Raw genomic sequence first — 23,959 nt, forward strand, 5'->3', positions numbered from 1 at the left:
ATATAAAAATTATTTCCATCATTTTACGTTTACTACTTAGAAAATGAAGTAATTTATTAACCAGTTTGAAACTGTTATTGGGATGTTGAAAAGTGATATTAAGAAGCTAATGATTTAATATAAGTGTTTGGTAAAAACATTAAAGTTACTTCTTATAAAATCAATTCATTGCCACAAGAGATTTTGATTTTGCAAAGCAGTGAATGAGTTATGTTTGGGGGGATATTATAGCGTGATCTGCCATACCCAAGCGAGGAGTTGACCTTCTCGTAAGCGAGGAACAATGTGACGTCCGAGAGCAGGAGTTTTCTCCTCGTCTATGAGGAGACCATCTGCTGGGACCATAATACGAGCAGGTTCCTTGCTAGGCATCGAGAACATTTCCTACTGGGGGCTAAATCAGCAGACCCAGTCCATGGCAGTTAAACAAGACATGCGCTATTATTCGAGAATCCAGGCACGAAGCCCACTCAGCTATGACCACCACGTTCAAGCATCCACTTCCAAGGATTCTGGCAAAATGGCAAATGTGAGTTAAGGAGGGTTGAATTCTCAGGGAGGCTATAAAAGAGGCAATCAAAGAAGATAAAAGGGTTGGACACTAGGACACTAAAAATTAACTAAAAGAAAATCTAGAGGGCATTCTTATTGAAACCTCGGGAGAATTAAGATAGATTACAGTACTTTAGAAATAGTGATAGAGCCACCAGATTAGTGGCAAGGATTTTCTACAGTAAACCTAGATTACTAACTTGAGCGTCGGAGGATTTACGTTGGGAAAATCCCCGGCGTGCTCTGACTTGTTTTTGTGTGTGCAGGAGCTTAAAGAGGAAAAGTAGCAAGCCTTATGGTCTGATGCATCTAAAAGGAGCAACACGAAATCATCCCCAATCAATTACAAATTCAATTGTTGAGGAGGAATCCTAGTTGTGCACAAGCAGACCCGAAATCCCGTATCAATATTTTGGCGCCATTTGTGGGGAGCTGAACAAAAAGCTTCCCTTAATAGAGAGAAGGAAGGGAAGAAGAGCAGGGAGACTATGGACGTAGGTAGGAGTAGTGCCCAAGGAGGAGATCTGGGGCTGAACGAGTCCGTAACATTGAGAGAGATAACTAACGAAGCGCGAGAAAAGGCAATGGATGAGTGGATGGAACAGATAAAAAAAAATGGAGACTCTGACAACCATCTTGCACGAGCTGAGAAACGAACAAAAAGGAATTCAAGAGGAAGGGATGAGAAGTGGCGGAGTTACACCGAGGCACGTTAACAAAAGGAACAACGGTGAAGGTACCACCGCAATGAGAGGTCGAACCACCGGGAGGCTTGGTGGTGGAGTGGATGATCAATCTCTTCGGAGAGGAAGTCAGGAAGGAGGGGATCAATCCCCGGGCAAGCAGAACTATGGTAATAATGATAGAGCTGTGAATGAAGAGGAAAGGGAACTTCGACAGCACCTGCGTGATATTGAGCAAGAGCGAGACTAGGTTGTGGCATGTGATACTGGTCGAGCCATACAGCTGGAGGAAGAAGTGCAGAGACTAGCACAGATCATAGACGACATGCATGGGCGAAACAGAGGACCCGATTAGAGAATAATGCTCGACGGTGAATCCCCCCTCTCAGCAGAAATCATGAGTGTTGTCATCCCAAGGGACTTCCGTTTCCCTAACCTCAAGTACGCGGGACGAATCGACCCATTGGTGCACATAGAGTGTTTTAATGACATAACCAGAGTGCAGGGATTATCTCAAGCCCAGAAGTGCAGGGTGTTCCCACTGTCTTTAGAGGGACGAGCACATGAGTGGTACTGAAGGCTTCCTCGAGGGAGCATCAGAACATTCGAGTAGATGTGCCAGGAATTTACAGAGCAATTTCGGGGGGCAATGGCACCCGAAAATAATATGATGGAGCTGACGAGTATGAAGCAATGAGAAAATAAGACTCTTCGGGAATTTATTAAAAGATACCATCGCGTTGTCCTCGATCTTAGAGCCTTCAATCATCCCCAAGCCTTGAGGGGACTAAAGGAAGGAGTAAGAATAGGACGTCTGTGGTACAACTTGAGGAGTCCAGTAGTTCAGTCATATTTCGCGGCCTATGAGCAGGCCAAGAGGGACATAGAAATCGAGGAGGAAAATGAGGTGAGGATTAAGACGGACCAACTGGAGGGGTTGAGGAGAAAAGAAAAAAAAAGTCCTAGCGGAAAGCGGGCCAATTAAACGGAAGGACCACTATACCCAATTGGCAGTATGATGCAGCCTGCTCGTTCACCAGCCATAGATTCTCGGGGAAAGCCTGACTAGGTGTACAATCATCCTTATCATCATCCCACGATGGCTCAGCACCTGCAGGGTATGAGAGCTGGCAAACTAAAGGCACCAATGCCACCTCCTGCTCAAAACAACGCCCACAGAGAAAGGGCAATGCACATGATCGATCAGAGTTAGAGCTATGGGTCGTACACTTCCTCGAAGGCGCCTTTGGACGAGGTGTACAATGAGATAAAGGACCGTGGTCTGCTGTATCCTTATATCCCAATAGCAAAACTACCCAGCAGACGAGGTAAGGGCCGGTTTTACGAATTCCATGGCACCCATGGTCATACTTCGGCCCAATACAGGGATCTTAAAAATCAGTTGGAAGATTTAGTGAGGAATTGCTACTTGGACGAGTTCGTAGATAGAGCTATCTTAATTGCAGGCTCATCATGTGGAGCAAAGCAGGGCACTAAAAATGCAGGCCATGGGCAGCCCATCGTTAGAGTTCTCGCTAGGGGCCTAACATTGGCTGGGGATTCCAATACATCTATAAAGAACTATGCCAGGTATGCAATGACTAGCAAAGAAGTATTCTTTAACACTCCGGTGGCAAAACGAGCAAGGACCGAGCAGGTGCCGATCATGTGGACGGATGAGGACGAAGAATGAGTGTTATACCCACACGAGGATGCACTTGTCATTAAAGCCACCATCGCCAGCAAGAAGTTTGATCGAATCCTGGTAGATACTGAAAGCTCGGTCGATGTCCTGTTCAAGTCAGCTTTAGAGGAAATGGGAATAGCATATTTGAGGATAGAACACACTAACACATCATTAAAGGGGTTCGGGGGAGGAAGGTTAACCCCACTTGGAGTGGTCAAGCTACCCATTACTATAGGCTCTACTCCATCAGAAAAGACAATAATCCTGGATTTTATTGTGGTCGATGAAGAGAGCTCCTACTAGATGATTTTAAGCCGCCCCTTCGTGAGGATGAGTAAGCAGTGTTATCCAATCAATACTTGGCTCTCAAGTACTAGGTAAATGGGGTGGTTGGCGTGGTACGGGGAGACAAGAGAATTGCTCAAGTTGTTACACTACAATAGCGAAAAAGGAGATGCAAATTACCTCATTTGATGCCCGGGTAGAATTTATGAGGGGCAGACAGGAGCCGGTTGAGGAGCTGGAGACTGTCAACTTGAATTATGATGGCACAGGGAAAACACTTAGGATTGGGTTGAAAATAGAAGGGAGCTGAAGCAAGAGTTGATACACTGCATGTGATCTCACACAAGTGTGTTCGCCTGGACGCATGATGACATGCCGAGGATCGACCCCAAGGTGGTTTCGACCCCAAGGTGGTTTACCACAGGTTGGTGATAAAGAAGGGTGCCCGACCTGTGAGGCAACAGAGAAAGTGTTTCAACCAGGAGAGATAAAAAGCTATAAATAGCGAAGTGGAGAAGCACTTGAAGGCAGGGCTCATTTAGGAAGTGAACTACCCCGAATGGATATCGAATGTCGTTTTGGTAAGGAAGGCCAATAGTAAATGGAGAATGTATGTTGACTTCACTGACCTCAACAAGACATGCCCGAAAGACAGCTTTCCCCTACTGAAGATCGATCAGCTAGTTGACTCAATAGCAGGGCATAGTCTGCTCAGCTTCATGGACGCATTCTCGGAATACAACCACATCCCAATGTACGAGCAAGACGAGAAGAGTACTGCGTTTATCACTAACCAGGGTTTGTTTTGTTATAGGGTAATGTCATTCGGCCTTAAAAATGCGGGTGCTACATACCAGAGGTTGGTGAACAAAATCTTTAAGCTATTGATTGGGCGAACGATGGAGGTTTATGTGGACGACATGATAACCAAATCAAAAAGCCCGAATGAATACGTCAAGCACCTCGAGGAGACATTTGGGCTTTTGAGAAAATATAAGATGAAACTCAACCCGGAGAAGTGTGCTTTTTGAGTTTGATCAGGAAAATTCCTTGGGTTCATGGTAAGCCATCGAAAGGATTGAGGCGAATCTTGAATAGATCCAAGCAATTGTAGGAATGAGATCTCTTTGTAATTTGAAGGAGATACAGAGCCTCATGGGAAAGCTTGTAGCGTTGAATTGATTCATATCCAAGGCCACGGGCAAATGCCACACCTTTTTCCAAGTGATAAGGAGAGGAAGAAAAACAGAATGGACCCCTGAATGCGAAGAGGCCTTCCAGAAACTGAAACAATACCTGCAACAAACACCCTTATTGTCCATATCATGAGAGGAGGACATACTGTTCCTATATTTAGTTGTATCTAATCATGCTACGAGCTCAGTTCTGGTGAGAGAAGAAGAAAAGGTCTAGTACTCAATATACTACACAAGCAAAGCTCTGCTCGATGCCGAGACCAGGTACCCACCATTGGAGAAGTGGGTACTCACCCTTGTAATGGCTGCTCGAAAGTTGAGACCGTACTTCCAAGCATTCCCAGTTGCGGTAATAACAGACCAACCATTGCGGCAGACACTGCACAAACCCGATGCTTCCGATCAGCTAGTGAAGTGGGCAATAGAAATAAACGAGTTCGATATAAGCTACAAACTCCGAGCAGCAATTAAAGCCCGGGCGATGGCAGACTTTGTGGCAGAGTTCATTGGGCCTGAAGTAGACTTTGACCAAACGAGTGCTGCTGCAGGCAACAGCGGAGGCCTAGTCTGGCAGGTGTCGGTGGATGGATCCTCAGGTGAATAGGGTGCCGGAGCAAGGATTGTTTTGGAAAGCCTAGAAGAGGAGAATATCTCTTACGCTATTAAGTTAGAGTTCACGGCCACAAACAACCAGGCCGAATACGAAGCCCTAATTGCAAGGTTAGAGTTAGCTAAAGTAGTAAGAGCAAATAGGGTGAAAATTTGGACCGATTCCTAACTGGTCGCCAGCCATGTCAGTAAAAGATTCTAGCCCAGAAATGAGAAGATGGAACAGGATCTAAAGAAGGTCAGATAAATGATTGGGAAGTTCGAATCAGTGGATGTAGTACAAATTCCAAGGAGTGAGAACTACGGGATGGGGCGTTACTAGTAGATAAGTTACGAGCACAGAGGATCAGTTGTCAGCGTCGAGGTACACGATCATTTATGGGGTGCTGTATCGATGAGGATACACTCTACCGTTCCTTCGATGTCTAGACGAAGACAACGCGGATTACATGCTAAGAGAAGTACATGAAGGGGTTTGTGGAAACCATTCTAGTGCGAGATCTCTTGCCTACAAGGCTCTTAGTATTGAGTGTTAGAAAATATATATTTATAAAGGAGAAAATCGTCATTTTACATTTTAAGTCTTACTAACAACCCTTACTTTTATGTATTTAAGATTCTTGTAATTTAATTATGTGTGTTTTATTTTAAATAAGTATTTTGTGTATTTTAGGGGCATTATAGTCATTTCACAATAAACGAGAGATCAAACGGCAAAACAGACATCACTTTTAAACTCAGGACGGTCGAAAACCTTAGGAGGAGCATAAAAGGAAAAATGCATTGTTCACATGTACAGTACTATTCACATGTACGGTACTGTCTACATTACTGTTCACGACACTGTTCACATAGACGGATCGATGACGTGGCATTGACCGATGATGTGGCATTAACTGATGAGGTGTCATGATCCTGTTGGTCTAAAATTCTTATGAACTGTTGATGGTGACGTGGCAGCATATTAGTGGACCAAAACTTGCGCGTACGGTACATGCATTACACAAGATTATTTTCAACCAAACCGTATTACTGTTCAAAGCTGGGTCAAATCGTGTTACTGTTCACCCACGTAGTCAAACCGCGTACTGTTGACTGATGACGTGGCGCAATCCTGAGCGTTCAAACTGTTTTTAATCCGATGGCTATGATTTACTCAATGTATCTATAAAAATGAGGCCTCCCCCCCTAATTTGATAACTCTGAATCTATTTTTGGGATCCATTTTCTGTAATTTCTTCTCCATCTTGTATTTTCTATGTATTTTAATAAATTTCCATTTTGCCCCTAATTCAATTATGAGTAGCTAATTTTCTTTCAAGCTTGGGTTGAAGGTGAAGTCTCAACATGTGTCATGGGCTTTATTTGGTAAATTTATTTTCTCTTCTCCTCTAGTTTTTGTGGATGTTTTGGCTTCTCGTCAACAAATAATAATAATATTGTTTAGTACCACCTTGGTTTCACCGGCTCCCTAATACAAGGTTATTATTATTTGGCACGATAAGCCCTTAGCACCATATTGATTAGAGTGTGGTTCATGAGGTGTGGATTCCCCCCTCATAATTTAATTGGTATTAATAAGGAATTTTAGCCCATGATGCATGTTGATACGGATCCAGATACCCAAGTACGTCATTTCAATAGATTTTTATTCAATTTATTCTCGCCATTTAAATTCCAATTTTAGGATAATCTAAGTTATTTTCACCACAAATCCAACCACCCTAATACAAAATTAATTCTATATACGATTAAAATCATCCTTCTCGTGGGATCAACACTCGTTACCATTAATCTACACTACAATAAATTCGTGCACTTGCGAGTTCAATAAAATTTGCACAACACTTAGGCAAGGGTATTTCTGGCCAACGATGCACCAGAACGCCTAGGAAAAAACTAGGAGCTGTAAAAGCTATCAGAGCTTTGCCAATTTCCCCACCTAGCCACTAGAAAAACTCACTTCTATGGCTTCGCTGTGGCTGTTTGCTTAATGAGGAATCGATCTGATTGGGCCTTTGCCAAAAGGACGTGGAGCAGCCACGCATGCAGTGGTAGCAATCGATTATTTCACGAAATGGGTCAAGGTAGAAGCCTACAGCAGGATCACAGAGAAGAAGACGACCGACTTCGTTTGGAGGAACCTAGTCTGTCGATATGGGATCCTATATGCCTTGATAGCAGACAATGATATGCAATTTGACAATCATAACTTAAGGGAGTTTTGCCAGAACCTTAGAATAGAGCTGAAATTCTACTCGCCTTCTCACCCTCTGTTCAATGGACAAGTAGAAGCAGCTAACAAGGTTATAAAGAGGCTTTTGAAGACCAGATTAGGAGAGAAGAATGGTGCATGGGTTGATGAGCTACCAGAAGTATTATGGGCGTACAAGATGTCTCATAAAACAGCTACCGGAGAAACCATGTTCGCTCTAGCCTTTGGACATGAAGCAGTCGTGCCCGCGGAGATAGAGGCAACCACGCATCGAACCAAGCACTTTGATGAGCGTGATTGTTGAGTGTTAGAAAATGCATATTTATAAAGGAGAAAACCGTCATTTTACATTTCAAGTCTTACTAACAACCCTTACTTTTATGTATTTAACCTTTTTGTGATTTAATTACATGTGTTTTATTTTAATTAAGTATTTTATGTATTTTAGGGGCATTATAGTCATTTCACAATAAAGGAGAAATCAGACGGCAAAACGGACATCATTTTTGAACTCAGGACGGTCAAAAACCTTAGGAGGAGCATAAAAGGAAAAATGGCACTATTCACATGTACGGTACTATTCACGTGTACGGTACTGTATACGTTACTGTTCACGACACTGTTCGCATAGACGGATGATGACGTGGCATTGACCGATGATGTGGCATTGACTGATGAGGTGTCACGATCCTGTTGGACTAAAATTCTTATGTACTGTTGATGGTGACGTGGCAGCATATCAGTGGACGAAAAATCTCGCGTACGGTGCATGCATCACACAGGATTATTTTCAACCAAACCGCGTTACTGTTCATCCGGGTCAAACCGCGTTACTGTTCATCCGGGTCAAACCGTGTTACTGTTCATCCGCGTGGTCAAACCGTGGACTGTTGACTGATGACGTGGCGCAATCCTGAGCGTCCAAACTGTTTTTAATCCGATGGCCATGATTTACTCCATGTATCTATAAAAAGGGGGCCTCTCCCCCCTAATTTGATATCTCTGAATCCATTGTTGGGATCCATTTTCTGTAATTCCCTCTCCATCTTGTATTTTCTTCGTATTTTAATAAATTTCCATTTTGCCCCTTGTTCAATTATGAGTGGCTAATTTTCTTTCAAGCTTGGGTTGAAGGTGAAGTCTCAACATGTGTCATGGGCTTAATTTGGTAAATTTATTTTCTCTTCCCCTCTAGTTTTTGTGGATGTTTTGACTTCTCGTCGACAAATAATACTAATCTTGTCTAGTACCGCCTTGGTTTCACCGGCCCTCTAGTACAAGGTTATTATTATTTGGCACGATAAGCCCTTAGCACCATATTGATTAGAGCGTGGTTCATGAGGTGTGGATTCCCCCCTCATGATTTAATTGGCATTAATACGGATTATTTAGCCCATGATGCATGTTGATACGGATCCAGATACCCAAGTACGTCATTTTAATAGAATTTTCTTCAATTTATTCTCGCCATTTCAATTCCAAATTTAGAATTTATTCTCGCCATTTTAATTTAAGTTTTAGCATATTCCAAATCATTTCCACCATAAATCCAACAACCCATTTACAAAATTAATTCTACATACAATTAAAATCCACCTCCTCGTGGGATCGACACTCGTCACCATTAGTCTATACTACAATAGATTCGTGCGCTTGCGAGTACATTAAAATTTGCACAACAAGTTTTTGGCGCCGTTGCCGGGGAGGTAAGTAATTTTAATTAATAGAATTAATTTTTGTGAATAATTTCTTTTATTTGTTTTCTTGTATTTTTTATTTATTATAAAAAAAAAAAGAAAAAAAGAGTGAATCTACATTTAAAGGTTAGTATTTCTTTTATTTTTTCTCTTCTTTAAAATTCTGTAATTTATTTTTCAATTTATTTTTCGTTGTAATTTTATTTTAATTAATTTAATTTTTAGTTAATTTCTTTCACGTATTTGTTTTTGTGTATTTTTATAGAAAGGTTTTAATAGCGCAATAAGGTTAGTATCGTAATTTCTCCCTCTTCTTTATTTTTATTTGTTTTGTTCTCATCCTTTTTTTATTTATTTATTTGTTTTGCATGCATGGTCGTAGGTCATTATTACCTAATCTTGAACCTATAGACCTTGAATTAGAAAAAACACTTCGCACACACAAACAAATTAAAAATAAAATGGATTTACAAGCACCACAGGAGAGGCCATTTAAGGACTATTTTAGTCCCTTAGCTAATTTGAGCACATCATGCATAAGATACCCAAATGTAGCTGCTAGGAGCTTTGAATTAAAACCTAGTGTGCTAAATTGTCTCCCCACATTTTATGGCCTAGAAAATGAGGATCCATATAATCATCTGAATGATTTTCATGCCATTTGTCAAACTTTTAAATATGAAAATTTTTCAGAAGATGATGTTAAACTCAGATTATTCCCATTTTCTTTAAAGGATAGAGCTCGTTCATGGCTTTGCCTGCTAATAGCATTTCATCATGGGAACAAATGGTAACTAAATTTTTAAATAAATATTTCCCAGTGCATAAAACCAATGCTATTCACAGGGAAATCTCGGAGTTTACCCAGAGAGATGACGAGCAGTTTTTCGAAACGTGGGAGCGATTCAATGGGCTACTCTTGAAGTGTCCACATCATGGGTACGAGAAATGGCACCAATGTCAATACTTTTTGGAGGGATTACTACCAAATGTGCAAGAATGGCTAATGGCAACAAGTGGAGGAGAGCTAATGTCAAAAAGTGCATCAGAAATTTGGGAATTCTTCCAGCGACAAGCAGATAATTCCCAACAATGGAGTCGATCACTCAGGAATACTAGAAGAATTAAAGGAGTGAATGAGGTTCAAATTGGCGAATCAACTTCGGGAATCAAAGAAGTCAAGGAGATGGTTGAAGGTCTTGCTCGACAAATAGCATCGTTATCAACTGCGAAATCAACATAACCACATGACCATGACTCATACTCAGATCAAGCCAATGCCATAGGTGTAATGAGAAAGCCATTAAATTACAACCCATACTCCAACACATATAACCCTGGATGGAGAGACCACCCCAATTTTTCATGGTCTCAAGGATTCCAACAGAATGGACCAGCAGCTCCAGCTCCAGCTCCACCAATGCAACAAATTTCTCAAAATCCTCAAGCCTCTCAGCCCCCATTTAGACCATACAATCAGAACCAGAACTACTCTCAACCTAGACCATGGGAGGATTCATTCCAGAATCTCAAGAATCTTACTCACTCTACGATTGAGCAACAGAACCGCACCATTGATGGACTACGAAATGAGTTGAGAGCAGGCTTCAACTCACAAGCTCAATCAGTTTCAAGCCTCGAGAAGATAGTGGGACAACTTGCTTCTTCAGTTCAGACCTTGGCAATGACCGTTGAGAAAGGTAAGTTTCCAAGTCAACCAGTGCCTAACCCTAAAGGAGTGCATGAAGCAAGTACCAGTTCACCATAGCAGCATGGAGAGGTCAAAGCAGTAATGACCTTGCGAAAAGGAAAAGAAGTCGACAACAAAGTGGAGATGCCGGTGACAAAAGAAAATCAAATTGTACCTGTGAATGTTGAGGACTCATCACCGGAGGAGAAAGAAGAAACTAACCCACGAGAATACGTTCCCAAAGCTCCATTTCCTCAAAGGTTAGCTAAAGGAAAAAAGGGAAAATCCACAGGTGAGATTCTTGAAATCTTCAAACAGGTAAGTGTTAACATCCCTTTGCTTGATGCTATTAAACAAGTTCCATCTTATGCCAAGTTTCTTAAAGACCTTTGTACTAAAAAGAGAAATATGCATGTTCAAAAGAAGGCATTTTTAACAGAAAACGTTAGTTCTATACTCCAACATAAAATTCCTTTAAAATGCAAAGACCCAGGCTCCCCCACTATCTCATGTAGTATAGGGAACCACACAATTGAGAATGCTTTGTTGGATTTAGGAGCTAGTGTAAATCTGTTGCCTTATTCAGTATTTGTGAAACTTGGATTGGGAGAATTACACCCAACTCCAGTGGTGTTACAGCTTGCAGATCGGTCCACAAAAATACCTCGTGGTATTGTGGAGGACGTGCTTATCCAGGTAGACAAGTTTTATTTTCCTGTTGATTTCATTGTAATTGACACTCAACCAATACAGGATTCAAGGAAGCACATCCCCATTATCCTAGGCCGACCTTTCTTGGCAACTGCGGATGCTCACATTCAATGTAGGACTGGAAATATGCAGTTGTCCTTCGGCAACATGACTATGGAGCTGAACATCTTCAACATTGCCAAACAACCTCACAGTGCAGATGATGGAATTGTTGATGTGGATTTAATTGAAGCATTAGTTGATGATACTTTTCTTTCAAACCTTAGTGATGATCCTTTACAAACATCTTTAACTCACTTTGGTTTGGATTTTGATATTGACAGATCAGTCGATGAGGTCAACGCCCTGCTTGACTCAGCACCATCTATGGATACTAATAAATGGAAGTCAAGAGTTGAACAACTAGCACCATCAGAGAAGAAACTCATCCCATCATCAGAATCACCACCGAAACTCGAGCTCAAACCATTGCCCAACACTTTGGAATATGCATTTTTGGGAAAAGAAAGTACTCTGCCGGTAATCATCTCATCATCTCTTAATGATGAACAAAAAGGTAAGTTGTTGGATGTTTTAAAAGAGCACAAAGGGGCATTAGGATGGACCATAGCAGACATTAAAGGTATAAACCCAGTAGACTGCATGCATTACATTCACCTTGATGAAAATGCTAAAACTATTAGGGAAATGCAACGTCGGTTAAATCCTAACATGAAAGAAGTTGTTAGAACTGAAGTCCTTAAGCTATTAGACGCAGGTATCATTTACCCCATTTCTGATAGTTCATGGGTCAGTCCTGTGCAAGTTGTCCCCAAAAAGTCAGGAATCACAGTAGTTACGAATGCTGATAATGAATTGATACCCACTAGAGTAACTACAGGATGGCGTGTATGTATTGATTATAGGAAGTTGAATTCTGTCACACGTAAAGACCATTTTCCTTTACCATTTATTGATCAAATGCTTGATAGATTAGCAGGCCATGAATTTTATTGCTTTCTAGATGGCTACTCAGGATATAATCAGATTCCCATAGCACCAAAAGATCAAGAGAAAACTACTTTCACTTGCCCTTTTGGCACATTTGCATATAGGAGAATGCCATTTGGATTATGTAATGCACCTGCTACATTTCAACGATGCATGTTGAGCATTTTTTCTGATATGGTTGAACGATTCCTTGAAGTCTTTATGGATGACTTCTCTGTCTTTGGTGACTCGTTTGATCAATGTTTACATCATCTAACACTAGTTCTGCAGAGATGTATTGAGAAGAACTTGATCTTAAATTGGGAGAAATGCCATTTTATGGTAAAACAAGGTATTGTTCTCGGTCACATCATTTCGAGCAAAGGTATTGAGGTTGACAAAGCCAAGGTGGATCTCATTTCTAATCTTCCTCCACCCAAAACAGTCAGAGAAGTAAGATCTTTCCTTGGGCATGCTGGGTTCTATAGACGTTTCATTAAAGATTTTAGCAAAGTTTCTAGACCCTTATGCAATTTACTTGCTAAGGATGTACCTTTTGTCTTTGATGATTCATGTCTTGTTGCGTTTGAAAAATTAAAGCATTTGTTGACATCATCACCCATCATTCAGCCCCCGAACTGGAGCTTACCATTTGAGCTCATGTGTGATGCATCTGATTATGCAGTAGGAGCAGTATTAGGACAAAGAGTTGATCGAATTCCCCACGTTATTTACTATGCTAGTATGACATTGAATGATGCACAGTTGAACTATTCAACTACTGAAAAAGAAATGCTAGCAATAGTGTTTGCATTAGAAAAATTTCGATCATATCTCATTGGTTGTAAAATAATTATATTCACGGATCATGCTGCTCTTAAATATCTTCTCACAAAGAAAGATGCAAAAGCCAGACTAATTCGTTGGGTGTTACTTTTACAGGAGTTCGACTTGGAATTCAAAGATAAGAAAGGCACAGAGAATGTTGTGGCGGACCACCTCTCTCGTCTCCATTTTGACACAATTACAGGATCATTACCATTGAATGAGTCATTTCCAGATGAACAATTAATGAATGTGGAAGTATTACCTTGGTATGCTGATATAGTTAATTATCTTGTTACAGGTAAACTTCCAGAGCATTGGACCAAGCAAGACAAGGCTAAATTCTTTGCAGAGATAAAGAATTTCTTTTGGGATGACCCATATTTATTCAAGTATTGTGCAGACCAAATTGTTAGACGATGTGTCCCAGAAAGTGAAATTCAGAATATCCTTTCATTCTGCCATGAACAAGCTTGTGGAGGCCATTTCAGTGCTAAGGAAACAGCGACTAAAGTTTTACAATGTGGTTTCTATTGGCCATCTATATTTCGAGACGCTTACACTTTCTGTTCTTCATGTGATAGGTGTCAACGAATGGGGAGCATTACACGAAGGAACATGATGCCACTAAATCCAATTTTAGTGGTTGAGATTTTTGACGTATGGGGTATCGACTTCATGGGACCCTTTCCCCCGTCTTTTGGCCATCAATACATATTGGTTGCTGTTGACTACGTATCGAAATGGGTAGAAGCAATTCCATGTAGGACCAATGATCACAAGGTGGTGATAGCATTTTTGAAAAGCAACATTGTTTCACGCTTTGGATTCCCACGAGCGATAATCAGTGATGGTGGTGCCCACTTTTGTAACAAAGCATTCAAAGCTCTTTTGACAAAGTATTCAATCACACACAAAGTGGCCACTCCGTATCATCCGCAAACCAGTGGCCAAGTTGAGATATCCAATCGAGAAATAAAGCACATATTAGAAAAGACGGTGAGGCCGGACAGAAAAGATTGGTCATTAAGACTTGATGATGCCTTATGGGCATATAGAACGGCTTTCAAGACCCCGATTGGGATGTCACCCTACAGGCTAGTGTATGGAAAAGCTTGCCACCTACCTGTGGAACTCGAGCATCGTGCATATTGGGCTATCAAGAAATTCAATTTTGACATGCAGCAAGCCAGCTCAGAAAGAAGATTACAGCTGGCAGAACTTGAAGAAATTCGCAATGATGCATACGAAAATGCCAAGATTTACAAGCAACGAATGAAAGTCTTCCATGATAAGCAAATTATGAGAAAATCGTTCCAGGTCAGAAAGTGCTTTTATTCAATTCTCGCTTGCACCTATTCCCAGGTAAGTTACGCTCTCGTTGGTCTGGTCCCTTTATTGTTCATACTGTTTTTCCACATGGGGCAATTGAAATTAAAGACCCAAAGAACGGTGTCACGTTTAAAGTTAATGGTCAAAGATTAAAGCCATATCTAGAGTACCAACCACATGAAGAAGACACCGAAATAAATTTGAGTGACCCACCAAATTTGAATTGATTTTTTTTCTTTTCGTTGATTTGATTTTTCTTTCTTTCTTTTTATTACTATTCTTTTGCTAATTGAAATTGTTTTTGCATAAGTGTGTTTATTTTACCATTAAGTTTTCTCTTATCATTTTTAATCATGAGTCTCATACTTAGACCGTTCCTCCTGAACATTCTTAAACCACTTCAACGTGTCAAAACTCATCTCAAAAGGCAGATTCAATTTTGTAAAACACAACGCATTTGGGCTCTACAACCACCAGAGTTAGTAGCCTATGTTGAGGGTTTAGAACACCAACTCAGAGACATTGAGAGAAGTGTTTACGACATCCAGTTGGAGCTTGAGGTAAATTCAATAAGAGGACGATTTTAATTTTCTTTGTGTGTTTTAAATTGTTTTTCTGTTTGTGTGCTTTAGTTTGTTACCCCGGTGAAGTGGCGGATAACGGTACTCCGTGACAATCAAGTCGGTTACTTCAGTTTCCCATAATAACTGATATTCTGAGGCGAAGGTATGGACAGAAACGAGATTCTAGCGAAGCTTCACAAGCGATTCCCTTCACTTCCTCAAAATGCCCTCCTTACGATTTATAAAGCTCGGTCCGAACGCATGCGATTACTCATGAGGAATAACATACCTGCTGACATCCGTTGGTTAATCGAAGCGAAAGTACGATCGGCAGGTGAGTTACCTCCAAAATTTATTGCATACATGCCTGGTTGTGGTAAAGGAAATTATGCAAGAAAACGACGAGCTCGAAGAATTTATGTTGCTTGTCATAAGTGTGCCAGAATGAGTTGCAATAAAAACCCATGTTCTTTAGGAATGGTGTCTGATAACAGGGAAGATAAGATTCAATTCATTAGGGATGGCTTGAATAAAGAGTCATTGGATGATATCCTTTTGTCTCTTGAAACGCATCCCAGTGGATATGTGCAAGGAGCGATTCTCCAGTTATGGCCATTATTCCAGAAAGAGCATGCCCGATATAGTCTCGGGAATCTGACTATAAACGACCCTGTTTGCCAGTTTATAAGAAAACTGGATAGGAAGCCTATCCTCGACCCATAGAGGGCGTTCAAGCCGTTTCTGGACGTAAAACCAGAGGAAGATGTGAGCCACAGTCGCAACTACCTGTAAATATCCTTTTACTTTATTGTTATTTTATTTCACTATTGTCTTATTGTTTGCATTATTGTCTTTAATAATTTTATTACTGTTTGCTTTTTCCTTTTTACTGTTTTCTTTTTTACTTGCGAGCCACGTGCTTTACGCGTTATTTGACACTGACATATTACCTCATACACAACCATGACCCACTATCACCAAGACTCTTAAATGTGATTTCTTTTTTGTCAATCACTCACAAATTATTTTTGCGAAGTATCACAATGGCAGCTACTCCCAATAGACAATTCAAGAACATTTGTGTGCTTTCTGGATTTACATATGGCAAACATAAAGAGTTCGTTGAGGCAGCCATAGATCTTGGTCGACGTATAGCAGAGAGAAAATTACACTTGGTGTATGGAGGAGGTAACCGAGGATTATCAAAAATGGTCTCAGAAGCAGCTTTTATCAGAGGAAGTCAGGTGTTAGGCATCATCCCAAGAGTTCTAAAACCATTGGGCAGTTCGTCTGACTCATCAACTGGAGAAGAGTTAGTCGTCTCAGGTATGCAAGAAAGAATAACTGAAATGCTTAATCATGCTGATGCTTTTATTTTCCTTCCAGGAGATCTTGCAACACTAGAGGCACTTATCACGCTAGCATCTTGGGCCCATCTGCACATCCACAAAAAACCCATCGATTTGTTAAATGTCAATAACTTTTATGATGGCTTTATCGCATTTCTTAACCATGCAATAAAAAACTATTTCATTCCCGCTAATGTGAAAAAACTCTTTATTTGTGCTCACACTGCTAATGAGCTACTTGATCTGTTACAAGCTTATAAACCGGAGCCAAACCCCTGGACCTTTGTGTTGGAGCGCCCAAATAATGATGGTAACAGTAGCCGCAGTAAGAAGTACAAATTAGATTTAACTCTCCGCTTGTAAATATTGTTTTCTGTGTTGCACCACCCAGGTGATGTCTTCTAAACTCTACTTCTTTCCTTTCAAACATTGAGGACAATGTTTCGTTCTGGTTGGGGGGAGGGAATAGTCAACAATTGTGGAATTTTGGTTAAGTTTTTACTAATTTTTGTTGTAGAAACTAACTGTTGCTAACTTTTTGTGTCGAAGATGGCTGAATATGGAGTGTAGTGACTCTAGAAACGCATCTTCATCGTAAAAAAAAAAATTAAAAAACTAAAAAAAAATTTCAGACATTTTCTTTTTCTTTATTATATGTTTATGTTTATTTTTCTTCTTTTTAATTTCTCCTCTATCAATATACATTTTCCAACTTTTGAGTCGAAGATGGCTGAATATGGAGTGTAGTTCCTCTAGAAACGCATCTTCTTTAAAAAAAAAATAAATAAATAAAAAAATTATTTTCGTTTTCTATCATTTTACATGTAACTTTTCTAATTAGTTTTTATGCATCATTTTCACATTTCTGCATGCATATTTTCCTTTCATGTTTAGAATAGGTTGGGGGGTAGAATGTTGTTTAAAAAAAAAAAAAATTTGTGTGATTTGTTTTAACATTGGGTGACATGATTAATTTTAAATTTTAGTATTTGTATTATCTTTGGTCTTAAGTGATGTTACATTATGTTTGCTACTCTACATGTTGATGTCGGAGACATATATGAGTTGCTTGAAGGAATGAACATGTCATAATAAGTACCAAGTGAGTTTTTGAGCCTATCATTTTTCTTGGAGAGTAACCATTTTGCCCATTCTTTATACAGCTTAACAGTTTATTATTGTATACACGATCTCTAGATTTCTTTTGAGTTAACCCTTAATAAAAATAAAAATAAAAAAAAGAAAAAAAAAAGTGTGTTGCTACATTTGGAGGCCCATCTAACTAGTAGATATGGAAGGTTATTTAGAGCCCTAAAAGACGATGGAAAGGCCATCTTTGATCCGTTTGAGCCTTTCTAGCCATCCCTTTTATTAAATATCCATAGTTAACCCTTTTGAGCCTTTAAAAAAAAAAAAAAAAAAAATTTTCTTTGTCAACTTATCATCTTGACCCACTCCGATTTGGAGTATTACCCGATATCTTATAAGTTCCATCACCTATTTATGTTTGAGAAAATGTAAATAATTATGTTGTTCAGTGAAGTTATAGCAAAAAAAAAAAAAAAAAACAACAAAACAAAAGTTGTTGTTTCAAAAGAATAAAAATAACAATAATAGGTGAAATCCACCTTGCAATTTCCAAAAAAAAAAAAAAAAATTCTCTGCATTTTTCTCAAACATACACTTTGTTTTCCTTATTTCCCTTCTTTGTTAACCATGTCCCTAACCTACGTTACGTCCTAATAAAAGTCCTTCTTGATTTTAGGGAACTATAATTCGAAGTAGAAGCTAGTTATATGGGCTAAAAAGATGTAGTGATGCATAATTAAAAAAAAAAAAAGATAAATAAAGTGGGTTGACTTACATTTTATTTGACTTGAGATCGTATTATTTCTAAGCTGAGGGCATATTTATTTCATCTTGGTGAGAGCATGTGATATCACTTCTTTATTATTTTCTCTCTCAATTACCATTCATTGGAGTGACTATTTTTATTGGGTTTAATTTATTTGTGAGAGTGTCACTACTTCCAGTGAGATTTTGGGGTTTGACATGTCATTCTTGAAAGTAGCTATAACAAAGTCTACTGGGCTAATTCATGTGGATGGTTGATGTGGGTGTGATGTTGCTTTAGACTGGAGATAATGCTTATACTTTTATTTGATTGCTATCATTAATCTGACGGAATAAATACGAGTGTTTCTATTAAAAAAAAAAAAACAATATTTTGAATTTGAATTTTGTTTTTGCTTTATTTGCTAGGGACTAGCAATAAGCTGGTTGGGGGGTGTGTTGAGTGTTAGAAAATGCATATTTATAAAGGAGAAAACCGTCATTTTACATTTCAAGTCTTACTAACAACCCTTACTTTTATGTATTTAACCTTTTTGTGATTTAATTACATGTGTTTTATTTTAATTAAGTATTTTATGTATTTTAGGGGCATTATAGTCATTTCACAATAAAGGAGAAATCAGACGGCAAAACGGACATCACTTTTGAACTCAGGACGGTCAAAAACCTTAGGAGGAGCATAAAAGGAAAAATGGCACTATTCACATGTACGGTACTATTCACGTGTACGGTACCGGCCCTCTAGTACAAGGTTATTATTATTTGGCACGATAAGCCCTTAGCACCATATTGATTAGAGCGTGGTTCATGAGGTGTGGATTCCCCCCTCATGATTTAATTGGCATTAATACGGATTATTTAGCCCATGATGCATGTTGATACGGATCCAGATCGCATAGACGGATGATGACGTGGCATTGACCGATGATGTGGCATTGACTGATGAGGTGTCACGATCCTGTTGGACTAAAATTCTTATGTACTGTTGATGGTGACGTGGCAGCATATCAGTGGACGAAAAATCTCGCGTACGGTGCATGCATCACACAGGATTATTTTCAACCAAACCGCGTTACTGTTCATCCGGGTCAAACCGCGTTACTGTTCATCCGGGTCAAACCGTGTTACTGTTCATCCGCGTGGTCAAACCGTGGACTGTTGACTGATGACGTGGCGCAATCCTGAGCGTCCAAACTGTTTTTAATCCGATGGCCATGATTTACTCCATGTATCTATAAAAAGGGGGCCTCTCCCCCCTAATTTGATATCTCTGAATCCATTGTTGGGATCCATTTTCTGTAATTCCCTCTCCATCTTGTATTTTCTTCGTATTTTAATAAATTTCCATTTTGCCCCTAGTTCAATTATGAGTGGCTAATTTTCTTTCAAGCTTGGGTTGAAGGTGAAGTCTCAACATGTGTCATGGGCTTAATTTGGTAAATTTATTTTCTCTTCCCCTCTAGTTTTTGTGGATGTTTTGACTTCTCGTCGACAAATAATACTAATCTTGTCTAGTACCGCCTTGGTTTCACCGGCCCTCTAGTACAAGGTTATTATTATTTGGCACGATAAGCCCTTAGCACCATATTGATTAGAGCGTGGTTCATGAGGTGTGGATTCCCCCCTCATGATTTAATTGGCATTAATACGGATTATTTAGCCCATGATGCATGTTGATACGGATCCAGATCGCATAGACGGATGATGACGTGGCATTGACCGATGATGTGGCATTGACTGATGAGGTGTAGAATTTATTCTCGCCATTTTAATTTAAGTTTTAGCATATTCCAAATCATTTCCACCATAAATCCAACAACCCATTTACAAAATTAATTCTACATACAATTAAAATCCACCTCCTCGTGGGATCGACACTCGTCACCATTAGTCTATACTACAATAGATTCGTGCGCTTGCGAGTACATTAAAATTTGCACAACAGTGATAACAACGACCAGGTATATTTAAATATGGACCTATTGACTGAGAAGAGGGAGGTAGCATCGAAGAGGTTAGCTACTTACCAGCAAAGGGTAGCTCACTGTTACAACTAGAAAGTGAGTGTACGACAGTTTAGGGTGGGCGATTAGGTGCTTAGAAAGGTGAATGAGAACACTAAAGACTCGACACAAGGTGTACTCGGTCCTAACTGGGAAGGGCCATATAGAGTCAAGTAGGTGGTCAGACTCGGAGCCTACAAGCTCGTTCGCACGGATGGACACGAGGTGAAGCGACCATGGAATGCAGCTCATCTCAAAAAATATTTTCAGTAAGACCTAGTAGTACTTAGAGTTATTTCTGTTTATTTCTGTTGCTATTTGTTTTTCTTGTTCAATCAATTTCACGTAAGACGAGCTCAGTGATCAATGAAGTTTGAAGGAATTTCATTCAACTAGCACTGATGTAAAAAAAAAAAAAAAGGAAAATTTCTAAGGCATACAAAGGGTTCAAAGTCTCAAAGTCTGCTCGATAGTGAGACAAGAAGCCAAGCTTGCCAGAATTTGCTCAACCATGAGAAGGCGAGCAGACAATCATAAATTCAATAAAGTTTCTAAGGCATACAAAGGCTTCAAAGTCTCAAAGCCTGCTCGATGGCGAGACAAAAGGCCAAGCTTGCCAGAATCTGCTCGACCAAGTGAAAGCGAGTAGACAATCATAAATTCAATAAAATTCATAAGGTAAGTAAAAGCTTCAGGATCTCAAAGCCTTATCATAAGTGAGACCCAAAGCCAAGCTCACAAAATCCGCTTAACCACATATTGGCCAGCAGATAGTCTAATGCCTGAAAAAGCTTCCAAAGCAAAGCAAAGAGTTTGAAGTCTTGAGCTAATTCAATAGCGAGACAAGAAGTTCAAATATGTGTGATTATGCTCGGCCAAAGAATAGCGAGAAATGTTCAATTGTTCCAAAAGGTTCCTAAGGCGAAGCGTTTTGACCAAGTAATTGCGAATAGGCAATCAAATGTTTGAAAGAAGATTTCAAAGTTAAACGAGCATTCTTTTAGTGAAAATCGCTGATCCTACTCGATCTAGGACATAATGTTGCAATCCTCCAACAGTAATAAAAAATAAAAAAGAGAGAAAGAGCAAATAAACTGAGGAATGTCATTAATAATTTGGCAGCAATAGTAAATAGTCAACAAACTGGACATACAACGTCTATAATAGAAACTTGTGATACATTCAAGAGGATGGAAGGTCAGTAAGCAGATCATCTACTGGGTGGTCAACTTGGGGAGTAGGGGGAGCCTCGCCAGTTATGCCTGGCGGGGGGTGCTGGCCTCGGCAGCATCAGTAGGAGTAGGACGAGGACGGGAGGTCACCTCCTTCGTTACGTTTGGCTCCAGCTCTTCCCCACCTTTTTTTTGTCGCCTCCTCGTTCATGTATTCAGTTATGCCAGCAACGCTCATCCATCTTCAAACCAGGGTGCTGCTTCCTGAGAACGGCCATGATGCATTGATAGGAATACCTGAGTCCCTCGTCGTATTGATTATCGACCTCCTTCTCCAAGTTCTCGATCTGAGTCTGGTGAGAGGCATGAAGTGACTCCAGTAGAGTCTCATAGGAAACCCTTTGTGCCTCTAAATCCTCCTTATCCTTACTCAACTCTTCTTCAAGAGTGATAGCCTTCGCCTGGGCAAAGAAGGCCTACTTTATCAATTTTAAGTTCTTGGGAATAAGATCTCTAGCTTTTTTCTCAACAGCGTCAATTTTACTTTTAGCGGATTGAATGTCCTCTTTTATCTTACGGTTATAGCGGTCGACCTTTGCCTAATAGTAGGTAGCCATACAACCCAGATGGAAAGTGCTAAATTGCATACGCCCAACCAGCTCGCCAAGGGTACTGCCATCAAAGTCCTCCAAATCCTTTTTGCTCATGAGCTTAGAAAACTCGTTGAGTAAGGAGTCAGGTACTTTAGTCGGTCTTTTGGCAATCGATGTTTTGGTCTTGCTGGGGGAGGGAGAGTAGCGGGACTAGCGCTGCTTGTAGCCCCATTAGCTTCACCAGCCGTTGGAGGAGGAGGTGGCAATTTCTTGAAAGGGGAAGTTCACTCTGCAGTATTGACCCGTTTTCCAGGGGAACCTCTTTGCTGCCACCTCCCTTAGGAACATTAGGGCGAGAACATTTTTTGCTCAAAGCCCCGATCACAACATCCTCCATAGCATAAGCGTCGGATACTAGGCAAGATTCGACCAGGCTGCAAGTAGACAACATGTCTCTACACGAGTAAGAATTCACTAATGCAGTCTTAACCCGCTTCCGTAATTTAGGCTTAAGGCCGTGATGTACACCCCAAGAACCTGCAACACAAGCAAAGACCATGATAAAAACAATTATGTCACTAGGACAGCTAAGGGTGCAATACATCTAAGGAGAGCAGGCAACATGGAACTATGAAACGAGAGGGAATGTAAACGTTTCCTCCATCAGTATATGCCACTTGACCCCAAGGACCCCCAGTGAAAAAGAATTTCCTCTTCCAATTCCCACCACCACCTGTTGGGAGATCAGTTATAGGTTTCCTGGCCTTGGTACTCAACATGAAATAGTACTGTCCGTCATCTTTTAGGGCTGCTCTTTAGCTGATATAGGTGTTTGAGACCTCATCAACTGTAGGCTCACTCTGACCATATCTATCCCACAGAACGAACAGACTAGAGAGAACCCTTCATCCGTTAGGATTAAGTTGACTAGGAGCTATATGTAGTCCACTAAGCATTTGGATGAAATAAGGTTGCAAAAGAAGCCTCATTCCCAATTTAAAGCTTTCTAAAAACAAAGTAACTAACCCCTTGGGAGGTCGACTGGGAGTATCTTTTTTCCCGGGAATTCTAAGCTCTATGCCACCAGATATCTTGTAAATGATTTGAAGCTCTTCAAGGTCGTCTACTGTGGTTAAATAGGTCATAAGGTCAACAGGGTAATGCTCGGCTAGAGTTATACCACTCAACTTCCTCTTTTTCTCTGGTCGAGCTAGTTCTGGTGAGGATGCTTCACCAGATTCTTCACTTGGGTGCCCATTTATGGTTTTCTTTTAGCCAGAAGATCCCTCATCATCACTGTTGCTAGGCGAGGTGGTTACTTCAGGAGACATCCTCCTGGCACTACTCCTAACACTAGAGGGTGCTACCGGCTCTAAGGGGATCCTGGGGTCGAAAGCGGGCTCTGCAAGTAGACCAAGGAGGAAATCTAGTTCGTCGTCATCAATCTCGATTACCTTTTCCTTGCTTTTTGACATTTCCTAAACTATACCTAGAACAACACAACTAAACGGCACTCAACCCAAGAAAAATGACAATTATCCAAGATTGAAGAAGAGAAAATAATACTTGGAACAGTGGCACACTAAGACAGAGGTAAGAAAAGTGACTTCAACTTCGGGGGAGAAAGATCACTCGGGCACCGGGGGTGAAAAGAAGACTAAAGGAGGAAAATTTCCTTTGAGAGTTAGGGTTCCCAAGTAATGTGAAAACCCTTGGTTTATTGGCATTTAGCGACGCACACTTCGAGGGTTTCATAACTGTCGGTTTGAATTTTGAACGAATGGATAAATTCCTGCCACCTCACCTGCATTCAATTACGATTCGATTCTTCAGGGAAATGATTGTTAGGAGCTGAAAAGGGGAGTGAATGTAGAAAGTGAGCAGATCCTCCTCCCAACATCAAGAGATCGAAATATACTGCGAGCAAACTAAGGTTATTAAGTTTCTAGTATTGATCCATTGCATTACCAATGC

At 40.3% G+C, this 23,959-nt stretch overlaps 1 protein-coding gene and 1 non-coding gene across 2 annotated transcripts; both read right to left on the reverse strand.

Moving 5' to 3' along the window:
• Positions 1-9,762: 9,762 nt before the first annotated feature.
• On the reverse strand, positions 9,763-9,866 carry LOC112100537. The gene has a single exon (XR_002906905.1). It is a non-coding gene; the product is annotated as a small nucleolar RNA R71 (small nucleolar RNA).
• Positions 9,867-21,607: 11,741 nt separating this feature from the next.
• Positions 21,608-23,460, reverse strand: LOC112099700. Its single transcript, XM_024187142.1, has 5 exons — positions 23,305-23,460; positions 23,012-23,253; positions 22,608-22,744; positions 22,227-22,522; positions 21,608-21,853 (listed from the first exon to the last, which is right to left on the reverse strand). The coding sequence occupies exons 1-5, from the start codon at positions 23,458-23,460 to the stop codon at positions 21,608-21,610; spliced, it is 1,077 nt and encodes a 358-aa protein (XP_024042910.1).
• Between the last annotated feature and the right edge of the window lie 499 nt (positions 23,461-23,959).

This window comes from Citrus clementina, unplaced genomic scaffold (genome assembly GCF_000493195.1).
Source record: "Citrus clementina cultivar Clemenules unplaced genomic scaffold, Citrus_clementina_v1.0 scaffold_3, whole genome shotgun sequence".
NCBI lineage: Eukaryota > Viridiplantae > Streptophyta > Magnoliopsida > Sapindales > Rutaceae > Citrus > Citrus x clementina.

What these genes read in the sequence shown, in the direction of transcription:
- LOC112099700 (XM_024187142.1), bottom strand. Translation starts at nt 23,460, where the DNA reads ATGTCAAAAAGCAAGGAAAAGGTAATCGAGATTGATGACGACGAACTA. An exon ending in CCAGGAGGATGTCTCCTGAA is followed by an intron (nt 23,254 to 23,304) that starts GTAACCACCTCG and finishes TCTGGCTAAAAG; the next exon opens with AAAACCATAAATGGGCACCC. An exon ending in ACCTCCTCCTCCAACGGCTG is followed by an intron (nt 21,854 to 22,226) that starts GTGAAGCTAATG and finishes TTCTTTGCCCAG; the next exon opens with GCGAAGGCTATCACTCTTGA.